Below are 18,443 nucleotides of genomic sequence, written 5' to 3' on the forward strand. Positions count from 1 at the left end.
GTTTGCACAATGAGTACACTAACCATAAAGGGTTAGTTCACCCAAAAATGAAAATTCTGTCATTAATTACTTACCCTCATGTCGTTCGACACCCGTAAGACCTCCGTTCATCTTCGGAACAGAAATGAAGATATTTTAGTTGCAATCTGATGGCTCTGAAAGGCCTCCATTTACACAATGGCACGGTTCACTCTCAAGACCCTTAAAAGGTACTAAAGACGTCGTTACAAAGTCCATCTCACTACAGTGGTTCTACAATAACTTTATGAATCGGCGACAATAGTTTTTGTGCGCAAAAAAACCCTAAATAACGACTTACATAGTGATGACGATTTCAAAACAAGGCATCATGAAGCTTCGAAGCGTTATGAATCAGTGAGTCGAATGATGATTCGGATCGCGTGCCAAACTGCTGAAATTTGCCGATTCAAACCGCTGAATCGACTCGCTGATTCATAACGCTTCGAAGCTTCATGATGCCTTGTTTTGAAATTGTTCATCACTATATAAGTCGTTATTTAGGGTTTTTTTGCGCACAAAAACTATTGTCGCCGATTCATAAAGTTATTTTAGAACCACTGTAGTGAGATGGACTTTGTAACGACGTCTTTAGTACCTTTTAAGGGTCTTGAGAGTGTAAAGTGCCATTGAGCCAATGGAGGACTTTCAGAGGCATCAGATTTCAACTAAAATATCTTCATTTCTGTTCCGAAGATGAACGGAGGTCTGACGGGTGTCGAACGACATGAGGGTAAGTAATTAATGACAGAATTTTCATTTTTGGGTGAACTAACCCTTTAACAGAAGCTTGAAGAGATGTAGGGACTAAAGTTTGAACAGTGGTGAGGAATAACATGTAAACTATTGAATCTATTTTCAGAAGGGTTTATTTTGAAAAGGCTTTAGGAAAATACTAGTTTCTGTCAGTGAAAGTTTCTGACTAGTGCTGAATGTAGCCTACAGCATGCAAATTCAAAGATTATATCTTAAAGTAAAACCAGGAAATGGCAGGTTTTGAAAGGAACAAAATGATTAGAATGTGGTCGTTACCGTGGAACCTGTTTTATCTCACCCTACAGAAGAGTCAGGAGAAATTAGGACAAATATTGCTTAAACGTATAGCTTATTTATTCATTTAGGACAATATAAGTTTTACCATTTTTTATTTGTATTATATATCTGTAGTCAGCACCATTTGGCCAAGACTGAAAAGCTAATGTTATGCTAATCAGTGAGGCCATACGTTGAAACATAGGGGTTGTCTTCGAAAGGGAACTGGCTTGCTGCCTCGCAGCCCAGTCAGTGTATGACTTCACAGGCTGTGTCTGTGTTTGTAGGCACCTCCTGAGGTTTCCAAGGCACTGTAAAGTCTTGTTATAACAAAATAAAATTAATTAATGCTTGTTTAGTTATTTTAATGCCAATTTCTTTTTAATTGATATTTATGAATTAATTTACTCTTCTAAAGTATTTTTTCTTTATCCACAATCGCCAAACTGCACACATAGATCAACCAGATGGAGGCCTCTTAGTAGACAGGATGTGACGCAAACATTGTAATTGGATGTGCCTTGTTACTTGCCTACCTCCACATAGTGCCTGTGAAGACATAATTTTCCAGCTTTCGGACACAGCCATTGTGTTGCATGTTAAAATGGTCAGGATTTCCATTTTCAGCATGTGTCCAGCATTCAGTTTGCTGCATTCCCCATGCTCTTGTAATTCTGGCCTCATTGTGTCATCTACATCATAATTTGATTTCTTTATCCTCTTTCTCTTTTTTTTTGTTTAATTAGATGGTTTGGCAGTTGAGGCATAGCTCAGATAGCCATTTAGTAGTTTCCACAATATCAGTACTTTAATCATTTAACACATTCTTTGGTTATTTAAAGGGTTAGTTCACCCAAAAATGAAAATTAGCCCATGATTTACTCACCCTCAAGTCATCCTAGGTGAGATGGTGGTCCAGTGGGTTAAACCTTGGAACTGATACGCAGAAGGTTGCTGGTACGATCCCAGCGGTCACCACCAGTGTGTCCTTGAGCAAGGCACTTTACTCCATTTTGCTCCAGGGGGATTGTCCCTGTAATAAGGGCACTGTAAGTCGCTTTGGATAAAAGTGTCTGCCAAATGCATAAATGTAAAATTCTTCTTTCAGATGAATAAAATTGGAGTTATATAAAAAAAAATGTCCTGGCTCTTCCAAGCTTTATAACGGCAGTGCATTGTTTAGTTTAAGTCAATAAAGGTGTATCTATTCATCATATAACTGTCATATATTAACGGGGGATTAATAAAGGCCTTCTGAAGCGAAGTGATGCGTTTGTGTAAGAAAAATATCCATATTTAAAACTTTATAAAGTAAATTATCTAGCTTCCACCAGATCACCTTCCGTATTCAACTTAAGGAAAAAGTGTAGTGCCTCTCACAGTTCAAAATGCTTATGCTACGTCTGACGACATTGCAGACCAGTTACGTTTTTCCGATCTGGTCGATGAAAAATGTTTATATTTTTCTTACACAAATGCATCGCTTCGCTTCAGAAGGCCTTTATTAACCTCATTGAGCCGTGTGGAGCAGTTATATGATGGATATATGCACTTTTATGGACCTCAAAAATGAAACTACAATTCACTGCCATTATAAAGCTTAGAAGAGTCAGGACACTTTTAAATATTTTTTTGTATTATTATTTACAGACACAAAAGCATAAAACAGCAAACGGCATAGGACAACCAAGGACAAACATTTACACACAGCCAGGACTTTTTTAATATAACTCCAATTTTATTCATCTGAAAGAAGAATATCATATACACCTAGGATCACTTGAGGGTGAGTAAATCGTCAATCATCGTTTTCAGTTTTGGGTGAACTAACCCTTTAACTGAGGATACTGAGTACTACTTTTTGTTTGTCTGTTTTGTTTGTTTCTTTGTTTTGGGGGGTTTTGTTTGATTATGGATGTCATCTGAGTTAATCAGTTGTGTAAATCTGCCCCTACAGGATAAATGCATTAAAAACATTAAGAAGTGTTGTGTGTGTGTGTCATTGAGATTCCTCAATGGTATCAGCACATTATCAAGCTGGCATGCAGACATCAAACTCCATCCATTAATATGTGGGACCATGCAGTGTGTGCATGACCGCTTTAGCTTCAGTTAAATGGATGCAAGCAATTAAGCATCTTGGGAATGCTACATAAAGTACCAGTGTAGCTGCTGATTGCTAAAGTTGTTGGGATCTTTTGCTTTGAAATTTTACTGCTTTTAATTTGTTAAAGACAAACCTGAGCTTCAAATATGGTCCCCTACTTAAGCAAATCGGATTTAAGGTAGAGTTTGCCTTTATCTTTATTTCCAACCCTCCTTTTCCTCCTCTTTCCTGCTTCATGATGGATGCAGACAAAAGAGTGGTATTGGGCTCTGACAAGCCTTCAGAAAATGTGGCTACCTCTCTTCGCTTTTCTCAGTCAAGTTCCTTTTCTCCAGTTGCTTATGGAATTGAATCTTCAGGATCACCTGGTGACAACATAGATCGTACCTTCAAAGAGAAACGGGAGCTTTTTGATTCATCTTTTGCCTCTCAAAAGCAGGACTCGCCTGTAAAAACTTCCCCAGTATCTGAGAGAATCAAAGCATTGGAAGCTTTAGCTGCGAAGCAGAATGATTTTGATGGGGGGTTTCCACATTTTAAAGAGCGTCACTATGAGAAGTCCCCTACAGAATTGCAAGGAATTTCCTCCCGCTTGTCCTTTCAGAAAAGGACCGCGTCAAATGATCAGGAATCTCCCGAATCACCCTTCGAAGTGCTTGGTGAGACAAGGCATGGAAGTGACTTTGAAGACACTGCTGACTGGATGAGAGCTCACTTACCTCCTGCACCAGATTTCAACATGGAAGATCCAGGTCTTGATGAGGAAAATGAGTCTCCCATTGTGCAAGAGAGCCCATCCAAAGTGATTAAAGCAAACAATGTTGATACAGCTGAAGTTTTAGAACCTTTTGCAGGAGTTCCTGATCAGTTCATGGACAGTCCTATCAAAGTTGCAGATGACGTCAATCAGTCAAAGGATGATGATAACAAGCAATCAAAACAAGTGAGTGTTGAAGAAGATTCGGAATTTGACCTGAACTTTTTACCAACAGCCTATATGTGGGACAAGCAAGAGAAGGCTGATACAGGCACTCAAGGCTGTCAGATATTCCCTGACAATCAAGAGCTTCCTTCCTCCCCTGCTCCTCCTTCAGATTTTGAGTCTCCATTACCCCCTGTGTCCCAACAGATGGAGCCTAGTTCTACACAACATTCCATCATTTCGAAAGAAAATTTGGAGCCTGCTGATATCCAGGAGGTAGACAGCTCTGGGGAGTCTGACGATACAGTGATTGAGGAAGCCATAAGCATCCCAACAATGGGAAACGATGACCTTGACACCAAAACCCACAAGGAAGAGGAGACCATGCCACACAACGAGAAACAGCCAATGCAGGTACCTATTATTAATGTTATTGAAACGGAGGATCAAGTGTTAAGCGATGAGGAAGAAGAACAGCTTGAGGTAGAAGAAGAAGAGGAGGAGGAAGAAAAGTGTCAGATATTGCAAGGTGAGGGCAGAGGGTCACCAGAGCAACCCCACTCAGAGGTTTCAGAACAGGTATCTGTGGAAACTCTACATGAAGAACGTAAACCTGACCATGACATTTCCTCTCAGACAAATCAAACAGACTCGGATGCTGAGCAATCTCCTGAACACAAGGTGATTGACGATGATTATGAAAGTGGCATTTTCCTCCAGTCCTCCCCAGACTCAGGAGGTCTGAATTTCGAGGACTCTCAAGAGCAGTCATATATGTCTCAGAATTTAGTGTCTTTTGAACCCTTTAAAGAGTCTTCCCTTGAAAAAGAGATTGACAAGACTGCAGAAATACTTTCTGATCTTCCCCCTGACATCAGTTCCCCCTCAAATGAGCCCAGTGATGTAGAGACTTACCTGGATCATTATGCCAGTGAAGAGCTTGCTTTAAAAGACCAGCTGAATTCGTCTTTTTTTAAGGAGAGTAAAGGTGAGAAAACAGAGCTTTCAAAGTCAAACTGTCTTCCAGATAATCAAAATATCAGTGTACCTGTACAAGAATCCTTTGATAATATTACAGATGATTTCGATGAGACACCCAACGAATGCAAACTAGACTATGAATCTGTGCCTGAGCCTTCCCTATTTGACAATTCATCTGACATTCCTGATGACATTGAGACTATTCTCTCTCAAAACAAAATGCCAAGTGTTGATTCAGAAGATCAAAAGTCAACCGTGGAAATCAAGACTTCTAACTTGCAGGAACAAGAGGAGTTGCCAGTGCAGTCCATTGAACAACAAACCCCAGTTCAAGAGAACCCACCTGCACCATTCCCCTCTTTCCACAATGAGCAATCTAGCAAAATCAATGATGTTATTTCTGAGCCTCCGACAAATGAGGTTACTGAGGAATCAGTGATAACGAAGTCTGAACCTCGAGTTGTGACCCCCAAAGATCTTTTAGATAGACCGGATTCGCCAGAGACCATGAGTGATACAGAGACGTTAGAAGCAGAATGCTCAGTAACAGCAGCGACTGACAGCTTTGTGGAGTTCATGAGGGAGTGTCTTAAGTCACGGCAGGATGAGGAACCTGAGGGCTTCAGTTCCGGACACAAAACTATAGACCAGAATCCCAAATCTGATGCTCCTCCTTCCACTCAATCCTCCCCTGCAATGATCATGGACTTTGAGCAGGAGCGCCTCACAATCTCTGCTTTGAAAGAGCTCGGGAGCAGCCAAGAGGAGGAAGACGAGAATATTCCCACAATGAAGACTGTCCTAACCCCTGATAAAGCTCCACTTCCTACACCAAATCCTGAGGCTTCAGTCACCTCATCTTCTCAAACTCTTCCAAACGAGTATCAGCCAGTACTTCCCAAAGAGGTAGAGGCAATCGACATTTGGGTAGCAGAGGCCTACCATCTTGCAGAGCATGTCTTGACAGCAATACTAACCCACCTTTCAGGTAACATGTCTTTCTTCTGGGCAAGCAGCCTGCTAACCCTGCACGCATAGTACGCCCAGACACTAGACCTTACTTACCTCTTTTTCTTTATAACTCCACTTGAATTTACTCAACACTAACCTATAAGTATGTTTCTGAAAAGATGGCAAAAACTATTAATGTTATTACAGGTTATTACAATAGCCTTATGGAGATTCTAAATGTCTTTTAAATCTTTAACTTTCATCGTGAGCAGTTTTTTTTATATTATAAACAATTAAGCTAAGACCAATCGTAACATTATATGTACTAAATTGTATTTTTGTTCTGTGCCTTGTCTCATGACCTTAAATACATGACGGTATAATTTTAAAAGGAATGGATATAAACATTCCTGCAGGGTGGCTGCATGGCATGCACGGCCCTTAAAGTCAGGTGACCGTTCATGTCTAGTCTCAGGTTTCATCTTTTTATGTAACCTACAGAAAGGCCATTGGGAATGAAGTCAGGGTGAATGTGTCATTTAAAAGAAGTAGCATTATCTTCCATTTGACAGTTAGGCTATTGTTATGTGTGTACTGATCTTGTGTGAGACTAGAGAGAAAGTGATGCAGAATAATTGGTTTTATGCCATTTTTTCACTTAAAGGCAGAGATGTATAGTAACGAAGTAGAACTACTTCACTACTGTACTTAAGTACTAAAAGGCAGTATCTGTACTTTACTAGAGTATTATTTTTTTCTCCTACTTCCACTTTTACTTCAGCACATATTTTCGATGAGTTTAATACTTTTACTCCGATATTTTTTTTATGTGCTGCATCGTTACTCGTTACAATTATAAAAATGTTACGAATAATTCCATTCCAAACCCACATTACCGCGCATGAGAGAGCGCGTGCGAGAGAGAGAGCCCCGCGAGCGCGCATTTACTGTCTTTAAAACAACACGAGCGTCTTGCGCTCAAATTGCTCTCTATTTGTTTACATAGTTAATGTGCACTGTGAAGTAACATATACAAACAATGAAGAGCTTGTTAGTTATTAGTCTAATACATTAACTAATGTAATGTTAACAAATCAAACCATATTGTAAAGTGTTACAAACAAATCATTTACTCAGAACACCTCTTGAAATGAGAATATAAGTGTGCTTACCCCATTTTTTTTTAGTACGAGTGGTTATAGTAAGATTTAATCTTAATGAACTACAGTATTTTCAGGTTATTTATATGACAATATGTAGAAAAATTACCTACCAACATTGTGATTGTCCTTTAGCTTAATCATTTGAAATAATAAAAACAATATGATGTTCAAACTTTTGACTACTTTCTTTAATAACTACATAACACAATACTTGTACTTTTACTTTCAGTACTTGAGTAGTACATTTTAAAATAAACTACTTGCAATACTTAAGTACAAAAAATGTTGAATACTTTAGTACTTCTACTTAAGTGTGGTGCTTAAAGAGCACTTCAACTTCTACTCAAGTCACTTTTTTGATAAGGAACTTGTACTTTTACTCAAGTATGTGTCTCTAGTACTTTATACATCTCTGCTTAAAGGAGAAATGCTTGGCCTTTACCATAAGGACAGTATATATATCCCCCTTTAAGTTTGGGGGAATTGTTGACTATTTTGTTGTTGTTGACTATTTCCTTGATTAGTCTATGCACTATTATTAATTTCTTTTAAAGATATATATTAAATTAGAGCCTGGATGTTTTAATTTTTGTATGTTTTCTTTTTGTAGGCTACACATCCAAAACAAGCTGAGTAGGTTTCCCTCAATTACTTTACAATGAACTAAAGCCGGGTGCACACTGTGTGATTTTGGCCGTCTGAGACAAATTTTGAAATCCTAAAAGATTTCTCTGATCCTAGGCTAAAATCTGAAGTCTTTGATCCTTCGTTTGACATGTGCACCGACAACCGATTAATGACCGTTGTGATCAAATTTTACCTCGTACAAAATTCTGGCAGTGTCAGAAGATTTGAGGCGCAATCCTGCAGTGTGACTTCTCCTAGGACGACTGTCAAATCAGGAACCAATAGGAGCGCAGAACCTGATGACGCATTTCGTGCGACAACATCAAATCACAACAGGGAACATGTCGAAAAGAGTCAGGTGAATGAAAAATGCCACCGCTTGTTTTTGTTGTTTGCTGAACGCTACCATTGTGTCTGTGAATGCGGCTCACCGTTACCGAATGTGTCACAGATTGATGACGTAAAACTCAGTCCGTACGAGGCTCTTGCTTGTGTCCGTTTTTCGTGTCTGACTGTCGTACAGTCTGACATAATGACAACTGAGATCCTACAGTGTGACATGTATTACATTGGGGATCATGTTCGTACAGTCTGACAAGCAACATTCGCAGAGGATTTTGAAAAATCGCACAGTGTGCAGGACCCTTAATAGGGATGGCTCGATACCACAATTTTGGCTTCGGTACGGTACCACAATCTAATACCGAAGTACCAATATTAAATCGATACCATACAGGGTCTGAATTTTGGCATAAATTGTGCATAATTTTACTCACTCTCGGAGGGTTGGTTTGGGTTTATGAAGCGGGAAATTACTGCAAATGTTTATTATTAAATTAATCAACAAAGATTATCACATCAAATCAGTCATTTGGAAACTTTCTTGTGAGAAGTAATTTCAGCAATAGATTAGATTAGATTAGATTAGATTAGATTAGATTCAACTTTATTGTCATTACACAAGTACAAGTACAAGGCAACGAAATGCAGTTTAGGTCTAACCAGAAGTGCAATAGCAGCAAGTGCAGGATATACAATGGATGCGTAAGTGCAGGACATGGATATGTACTGAATATGTATAAATATGTATAAATAGAGAGACGTTATTACTATAAACAGAACTGAATTTACAGGTGAATATGTACAGTGAATAAATATACAGATGGCTATTACTATAAACAGAATTTACAGGTGAATATGTACTATGAATACAATATACAGATGGCTATTACTATAAACAGAATTTTACAGATAGAGGTATACAATAATATGTTAGGCTAATATGAGGAATAGCAGTGGATTAGGGTAGTGCAATAAATTATGGACAGAGCTATCCGGAAAAAAAAGTGTAAAGTGCAGTGGAAAGTGGTTGCATATTACATTTAGAAGTACAGTGCAAAAATGCAAATGTAAACATTGGTACTATAAATACAGTCGGCAGTGCAAATGAGCATAATCCAGTTAAGATATGGCAGTGTAAGATGCATATGTAAACAGTTGTTACTGTGATAACCAGTCGGTAGTGCAAATAACAAAGTGAAGGAAGATGTGAGGTAGGAGAGTTATCAGTTTATGAGGGAAGTGGATCAACGGGGGTTTGAGTTCAATAAAGAGACAGCTCTGGGGAAAAAACTGTTCTTTAGTCTGCTGGTCCTGGTCCGGTGGATCCTGAAACGCCTGCCGGAGGGCAGGAGAGAAAACAGTCTGTGGGCTGAGTGAGAGGAGTCCTTAAAGGTGCTGCGAGCTCGATGCAGACAGCGTTTCCTCTGGATGTGTTCGATGGCAGGCAGTGGAGTCCCTGTGATGCGCTGGGCAGTTTTCACCACCCGCTGCAGTGCCTTGCGCTCCGCAACAGAGCAGCTCCCATACCATACTGCCACACAGTTGGTCAGGATGCTTTCTATTGCGCAGCGGTAGAAGTTCACCAGGATAGCCGAGGAGAGCTGATTCTTCCTCAGTGTCCTCAGGAAGAAGAGGCGCTGGTGAGCCTTCTTGACCAGGCTGGAGGTGTTGGTCGTCCACGACATGTCCGCCAAGATGTGGATCCCCAGGAACTTGAAACTGGAGACACGTTCAACAGCCATTCCATTGATGTGGATGGTGTCGTGTGTGCCTCTTGACTCTTTCCTGAAGTCCACGATGAGCTCCTTCGTTTTGGTGGTGTTGAGGAGCAGGTTATTATCAGCGCACCATGTGGCCAGGTGCTGGATCTCTTCCCTGTAGGCAGTCTCATCGTTGTTGCTGATGAGCCCGATCACCGTAGTGTCGTCCGCAAACTTGACGATAGAATTAGATCCATACACAGGCTTGCAGTCGGCGGTGAAGAGGGAGTAGAGAAACGGGCTTAGCACACAGCCCTGTGGTACACCAGTGTTGAGTGTGATGGATGTGGAGCAGGTGAATCCTGAACGAACATTCTGGGGTCTGTCAGTTAGGAAGTCCAAAATCCAGTTACACATTGAAGTGTTGATGCCCAGGTCTCCAAGTTTAGCTATTAACTTGGATGGGATTACAGTGTTGAATGCGGAGCTGAAGTCAACAAACAGCATGCGTGCATACGTGTTCTTATGGTCCAGATGGGTGAGCACAGAGTGCAGTGCCATGGAAACGGCATCCTCTGTGCTCCTATTGCTGCGGTAGGCAAACTGGTGTGAGTCCAATGTGGATGGTAGAGAGTCTTTTAGGTGTTCCAGGACCAGCCGCTCAAAGCACTTCATAACGATGGGTGTGAGTGCTACAGGGCGGTAGTCATTAGGGCACCTCGGGTTAGAGTGTTTTGGCACTGGCACAATGGAAGTGCGTTTAAAGCATGTCGGTACAGCTGCTTGGGCAAGAGACAGGTTGAAAATGTCTGTAAAAACCCCAGCGAGCTGCTCCGCACATGCCCTGAGCACACGTCCAGGGATGTTGTCTGGTCCAGCAGCCTTGTGTGCGCTGATCCGGCTCAGTGCCTTGCAGACATCTGTGGAGGAGAGTGTGATTGGTGGGTGGTCAGCTGAGGGTTTGAGCTTGGTGGCAGTTTCTCTGTTGTCTCTTTCAAAACGAGCATAAAAGTAATTTAGCTCGTTCAGGAAGTTGACATCAGTGGCTGCGGGGGTGGAGTGGGGGGGTTTGTAGTCACTGATGGCCTGAATGCCCTGCCACATGCGTCGAGGGTCAGAGTTGGAAAAGTGACCCTCTATCTTTAGCTTGTAGCAGTGCTTGGCCTTTTTGATGCCCCTCTTCAGGTTTGCCCTGGACGTACTGTAGGCTTGTGCATCGCCTGATCTGAAGGCAGTATTGCGTGACTTCAGCAGGAGTCGAACTTCCCTGTTCATCCAAGGCTTCTGATTAGGGTATGTGGTGATCTGTTTCTGGGTTGTAACACTGTCGATGGTGGTATTGATATGATCCAATACAGAGGAAGTGAATGAGTCAATGTCCGTGTGAGCGCCACTGGTGGCTTGAGAAGCAAACATACTCCAGTCTGTGTTTAGAAACCTTTCCTGGAGTGTGGAGTCTGCCCCCGCAGGCCACACCTTGATGGTCTTTACTGATGGCTTCACACGGTTGATGAGGGGTGAATATTTGGGTGATAGAAACAAAGAGAGGTGGTCTGACTGTCCCAGGTGGGGGAGGGGTGTCGCAACGTAAGCTCCAGCCATGTTTGTATATACATGGTCTAAGGTTTTGTTTCCTCTGGTGTGGCAGGAAACATGCTGGTGAAACTTGGGTAGCACTGACTTTAGGTTTGAATGATTAAAGTCACCTGCAACAATAAACGCAGCTTCCGGGTGATCAGTCTGTTGTTTACTGATGGCTGCGTGAAGTTCTTTCATAGCAAGCTTGGCATCAGCATCCGGGGGAATATAGGCTGCAGCGATAATAGTGGAGGTGAACTCCCGCGGTAGATAAAACGGTCTACATTTAACCATGAGAAACTCCAGGTTAGCTGAACAATGACTCCCAACAATAGCAGAGTTTGTGCACCAAGCTTTGTTAATATAAATGCACAATCCACCCCCTCTACTCTTCCCGGAGCCATCTAGTGTTCTATCCGCCCGGAGTGTGTGGCGTCCCGCTAGCTCAATAGCGGTGTCCGGTATTCCGCTGTTTAACCAGGTTTCAGTGAAGATTAGGACGTTACAGTTCAAAAGTTTCTTACTGTGTGTAATGCTGAGTCGAATCTCCTCCATTTTGTTCACTAGCGATCGTACATTGGCAAGGAAAATGCTGGGTAAAGAGAGCCGGTAAGGAGTTAGCCTTAGCTTAGCTCTTAGACCTCCACGCTTACCCCGCCTTTGTTTACGATCACAGCGCCGCCTTCTAGCACTTCCGCCCGGCCGGGCAGAGTGCATCGCCTCGGGCGTCCTAGCGATCTCAGGAAGGAGTTGAAGATTGTCCATAAAACTGTCGGAAATTCGCAAACCAATATCCAAAAGCTCACAGCGGGTGTACGATGTAAAAGCACAACTGTTCTGTACGAACAGACCCGAGATGAACAAGAAAAATACCGCAATACAGCACGTCTCCCTTCCCTAGCTCTCAAAATGGACAAATTGAATTCTGGCTTCAAAAGACATCGCACCTGCACTATAAAAGCAATCTGCACGCTCCGATTCAACACTTTCGCTTTCATTTCGGGAGAGCTATTGACGGAAACCACTTGCCCACGTCTTTTTAAACCTTGCCAAATTGAACATGCAAGCGATTTTATAGCATTTGGTAATAATACACGGGATGGGAGCTCTTTGAGAGAGGTTTTTTTGCGCTCATACCAACAACAAACACACAAGCCTAAAGAGCTCGTGCATTACAAATTAAGTTGTTTTTCCTTAGTCAAATACACACAAAATTGTCAAAAATGTCCATCTTTAGTATTCAATAGTATTAATAGTAAATAGTCAATAGTGCAAATATTATGAGGTCTAAACGTCACTGGTTGAAACGGACGCTGGAGATTTCTTTATATTTAAACGATACGATCTTATGTATGTGCGTTGATCAGTGTTAAAAGAAAATAACTGTCTAAATTAGATAGTTTGAATTATGCCCTCACCTGTCAATCTCTTAAGGTCTCGTACAAGTCAGGAATGGCAAGTGACTGATGCTTGGCAAGGTTTGATGGTTCTTCAGCAGTTTTATAAGCAAAGTAATTCCAAATTACACGTCTACTCTTTTCTTTATTAATTAGTTTTGTGCATGTTGAGTGAGATTCAACTGCTGTATTAATTTTGTTCTGTTGCCACATTTGCTGGTTTCACGTCAGTTTGGGTAGCGCACTGACACCTAGCAGTGAACTTTGTGACAGCAGCATATACCGAAATGAGCAAAATCATGATATCATACTGTTTGAAATAAAATATATACCGGTATTTTACCAGTACCGGTATACAGCGCATCCCTATTAACTAATTGTGAAAAATAAACGTATTCTCCGTTAAATTTGTTGATCACAGATCATTGATCACTGTTCCACATTAAAATGTGATCTGCAAGACAGTTACTTATATTTTACTAGATATGTAAGTTTCTAGTAAAAAGACAGTGAACACTAGAATTTGTTTTGGCTCGTACATATTGGGATATTGTACAATAAGAATCAGTTAACATTAGTTAATTCATCAGGTATCATGAACTAGCAATGAACAGTTTTTTGCAGAATTTGTTAATACAGGATAATGTTTGTTTTAGTACTTGTTGAACTTTTTACTGTAAAGTAGGGCTGAAACTAATTACGAAACGATTAATGGAAAAATCTAATCTAAATAAACAACAGTGTTAAATGCTTTGTAACTGGTCGCAGAGAGTACGTTTGAGCCGTGCATCGGCAGCTCGTAAAAAAACAGAATGCTGTATGAACCATAGACTGTAAAAAAATATGGATGTAATGTCCGTGACGTCACCTATAGGTTTCTGAAGAGCATTTTTGAAGCCTAAAATCAGCCGTTGCCATCTTGGCAGCGCCTCACCGCGCACCATTCCCGAATTACTGCAAATGTGCAAAGAGGCGGGATTTGGGTGGAGCTGAGGTGACTAGTTGCTGAAACCACACCCGCCTAGCTCGACCATAGTGGCAATCCACCTGTGACCATGCCCTTAATCATGCAGAACTTTAAGGCTTAATATAATTTAAACGGATGAGTTATAAAAAAAATCCCCCCCCCCCCCCTCACAGTTGTCATGAAGGGTAAAATTAGCTCAAAACCACTTTTTGTACCAGACTGTAAACATAATTTTTTCTGCTGTAAAGTTGGGCATTTTAATATAGTGGAGATATAGATTTGACTCCCGTTTGGAGCCTGTCTTGGTTGCCGCTTGGTGTGAATGCAGCCACATTAAGTACAAAATATGGGACTGATAACCGTATTCTAGTGCTGTGTAAAAATTCACTGTAATAGTCCAAATCTCTGCACTGCCGAGAGCCCCGGTATGTTTTCTTTTCAGATACTCTTGCATCCTGATATTTTTGTAAAAACGGCTTATTTTCAGTGCCTGGGAGTCGGCGCCACCATCACTTGTAAACATAAACAGTGCGACAAATCGACGTATTCCTCAGAAATCGTCTAATTTAATCGACATAATCGATTATGCCGACGTGTCGTTCCAGCCCTACTGTAATTTGTTTTCTGATATATTTTCTTTCATATAGACTGTAATAAAAATGTGCCAGTTGCCAGATATAGTTGTAACGGTGTAAGTGGGTTATTTAACAGATCTAGAGCACATTCTTTGTCTGCCTTGTAAAATGTAGTAGTTTAATGAGAGACTTAAAATGTTTGCAATTGCTACTCATCCTTTTAAAGTACGCTGAAACAGACCATAGTGTATAAATATGGCCAATAGCCTTTAAATAACTGACCTCATTAGGTTTTCATCGCATCAAAATGGCTCACGCTGTTCGTTTCTGAACATGTAAAAATGCACTCGCTGTAACAAGTAAAAACTAGATTTTTTTTCTTGTGCTTGGGTGAATAGGTGATTTTCATGACTCTTAAATGATTCAGATACACGCGGACTCTAACGCGGATTCGCACAAATGCATTAGATGTTGCATGTACCTTTAAGAGCAGAGCTGTGCGAGAACTAAAAGAGGCCACTGCGGCTCAGCAGCCACTGGGACATGCTGTTGTATCTGGGTCCACTAACCCTGGCGAGGGAGGGAGGAAATGATAACGAATGACTGTTCTCAGCCTAGGCTGCCTCCCTGTGGGCACTAGCAAAGCATGCTGGGAGGGACTCAGACCCCTGCAGTGAGCAAGGAGGAAACCCCTCACATGCACTGAGCGTTAGCCCCCAAGCAGTCAGAGTGGACAAAAACAATAGTGCTCTCTCAGGCTCTGAATCATTTGCCACACACCATTGTGCTGTAGTTATGTCACGTTGACTGTTGTTGTAAACAATTTCTTTTCCCCCTCGGGTTGCTCTATAACTGTTAACTTAACTGTTATAACTGTTCTTGTTTTATATTACTCCCCCCACTTCCTCTCTCAGAATACAGCATGCAACTGATCAGAGCTCAACTAGATTTCAAAATTAAAATTTGACGTAAAGTTTCATATGAATATTAGTCTTTGCATTCAATTTGTACTTTTTGACTGGCTTGGTGACTGGTGTCCCATAACATTTTTTTAAAGCATTAATGGCATAAATTATTGTGTGAACATGTAGACACACTGCTGTTCAAAAGTCTGGGGTCAGTAAAAGAAATGAATAAGGATGCATTAATTTAATCAAAAGTAACAATAAATACATTTATAATGTTACCAAAGAACATTCAAATAAATGCTGTTCTTTTGAGCTTTCTTTTATCACAAAAATCCTCAAAAAATGTATCACAGTTTCCACAAAAATATTAAAGTATAGCTGTAGTTGGTAGTATATGTAAGTCGGGGTGTCAAACTCATATTAGGTTGAGGGCTGGATGGGAAAATATGTAACCATGTTTGGGCTGAATATCTTTTTAAAACCTTGACAATTAGCCTACATTAATATTAACCATGCAAACTACAAATTAATCTAGAAAACTAGGAAAAAAAACACTGCCTTTTTACAGTGAAAAGATTTTATTAAATTAAAAAAAAAAAAAAAAAAACTTTTTTTTTCTTCAAGAATACTTATTTGTTGTTTATTTGCTCTATAACAGGCCAAACTGGCCGTAAACTTAAATATCTGTAGCCATTTGAAATTAGAGGCAACCACTACAATTTAATCATGATGCAAACAAAGATGCTACACACATGTATCATGAGCAGTTTTTATTTAATTTAAATTAGATTGTATAATTTCAAGATTTAAAGCAAAAACAGAATGGCCTGACTTTTGGACTTTTGGTCGGATCAACAGAGGGTTATTAACAGAACCGTTATTGTAAGGGTTGGTTCATCATTGAAAATTGTATCATACTTTGTCTACTCTTTAAACAGCATTATAGTTAAAATGGAACACTATGGCAACAGCTTTCTTACCTGTACACAATGCCATTTTGCTCCGAGGGGTTGGGCAGAACTCTCAGAACGGCATCCATTTGGCTTAACTCTTCTTGGTCAACAACTCTGAAGTTGACTAGAAACATGGATTTTTTTTTTCTTCAAAGAATCGTAAATACGGGGCGCTTCTCGTTTTTTATTTGGGCATCCTCGTTTCCTTTCCTCGCATCTTCGCTCCACCCGATTAGGATGTGAGGGAAGGATACACGTGTGTGTCCTCACTCATGACTCCTCAGGAAGCTTCCTCACTGCTCGTTCCTCGCCTCCTCACGGTGCAATTAGAGAATTGAGATGTCCTTCAAGATGGCTGAGTTTGATCAGTTTCCGGGTCATGGACTTAAGGACGTAGGAGGTAACTCACTTCCGCTAAACGTTTACTCTTTGAAATCTTGCACCCGGGAACAATACAAGTCGACACCATTATGACAAAGTTTGCTGAGAAGTATTTTCTACTGTGGTGGGAGTGGCCTTGGAACGTAACATCCATTGCATTATGGGTGTTAACTTTTCCTACCTATTTGGCAAAAGGGAAGACAACAGCCTTTTTTCTTTGTTTTCTCTTGTCAGGTAGCACTGATTTCAAATTTCCCCCGCCTTTCTACTGTATAAGAAGCCAAGTTTTATTGAAAGGCCATTTTGCCTGTTTTCAACACTGATAATAATAATAATAAATGTTTCTTGAGCAGCAAATCAGCATATTAAGGCCTGTGCACACTGGGATGATTATCGCGAACGTTTTTCGAGATGTTTTTCAGCGCGTCTTTGTGTTCACACCCTAGCGATTTTCACTGGCGATGCGCATTCAGTAGGTGGCGGTGCTGCGCCACTTTATGCTTCTGACACTCGCTTGTCACACAGAAGAAGAAGAGAGACAAGTATTTTCGTGCTTGCCAAAACCATTCACACACTTTTTGCTAACTGGCAAGCAGCATTAGCAGCTCATCTTCTGAAATCGCCCCCTATACCCTCAAATAGGGCACTATTTGAGGGAACAGCCATTTGTAGTGGTGCACAAAACCATAGTGGATGGTACCATAGTGATTGAGTGCACTCATTCAATCCTACATTGCAGCGCAATAATGAGTGTACAGCCGATGTACACACAACAGCTGTCCGAATTCACTCACTCCTTTTCATTCGCTCCTTCAAGTGAACTATATTAGTGGACTAATGTAGGGAATAGTGAATGAGGGTTTAGGGGGTGATTTCGGATTCAGCCTTCGTCTACTTACTTCCTCTTCGTCATATCAATGTGTTCGGCAAGACCGTTTTGTGCATGAGTGCCACGATTCATGTTTTACTGTAACTTCAGCAGCTCCAGGCACGTGAACAAAAGCGCCGATCTCATTGGTCGGCCAGTTTTTAACGCGCCACGCCAAACCCAAGGCATTAAAAATTACTCTTTTACACCTGCCGTTTTGCGTGTTGGTGTGCACACTCACATTGCCGCCCTTTGTTTAGTCACGAGACATTAAACTTCGGCAATAAATGCGCGCGCGAAAATCGGCCCGGTGTGAACAGGTCTTTTAGGATTTCTGAAGGATCGTGTGACGCTGAAGACTTGGAGTAATGATGTTGAAAATTCAACTTCACCATCACAGGAATTTTACTTTTAAATATATATTTAAATATAAACAGCTATTTTAAATATCGATATTTCATTTTTACTGCTTTTGTTGTATTTTTGATCAAATAAATGCAGCCTTGCATATACTTATTTTAAAAAGATGTAATATCTTTCCGACCTCAAACTTTTGAACTGGATCTTGTTACATATTATGTAACATTATTTTAACCTAGCATGAAAAGTATTATCTCCCTCTTGCCACTAAATCTTTTTTTTTTTTTTAAACCCCAAAACCGTAATATTTGCATTACGGTGCATTTCAGAGTTTAAACTTCCTATGAAAGCAAAGTATAGCTGTTCCTGACCATGTTTTACTTGAAGTGAATGCATTTACAGTCTCTTGCAGTGGGAGAGCCATATCTGTGCTTGAGGTGATGTATTAAAGCTGACAGACCAAACATAGTAACAGTGAAAGAGACGTGGTTGTGTTTTCAACCAGCCAGCGCTTGCACGTGTAAGGTCTTGTGTTACAGGACCCATCCCCACACACAGCCAAGTATGAGTTCCTCATCTAGGAAGAAAGTGTTTTGAAAACACTTGAGTCTTT

General features: G+C 40.7%; 1 protein-coding gene across 3 annotated transcripts in view; it reads left to right on the top strand.

Moving 5' to 3' along the window:
* rtn3 (reticulon 3) overlaps positions 1 to 18,443 on the top strand; it is a 37,065-nt gene that overhangs the window by 7,579 nt on the left and 11,043 nt on the right. The window contains exon 3 of one of the 3 annotated variants that reach the window (XM_079810993.1): positions 3,406 to 6,048. The exons of the other annotated variants lie outside the window; for them this stretch is intronic. Coding sequence (XP_079667119.1) covers positions 3,406 to 6,048 — 2,643 coding nt within the window. The remainder of the gene's footprint in view (positions 1 to 3,405; positions 6,049 to 18,443) is intronic. 3 annotated transcript variants of the gene reach the window in all.

The sequence above is a fragment of the Gobio gobio genome, assembly GCF_949357685.1.
Source record: "Gobio gobio genome assembly, chromosome: 2".
In the NCBI taxonomy this organism is placed as follows: Eukaryota; Metazoa; Chordata; class Actinopteri; order Cypriniformes; family Gobionidae; genus Gobio; species Gobio gobio.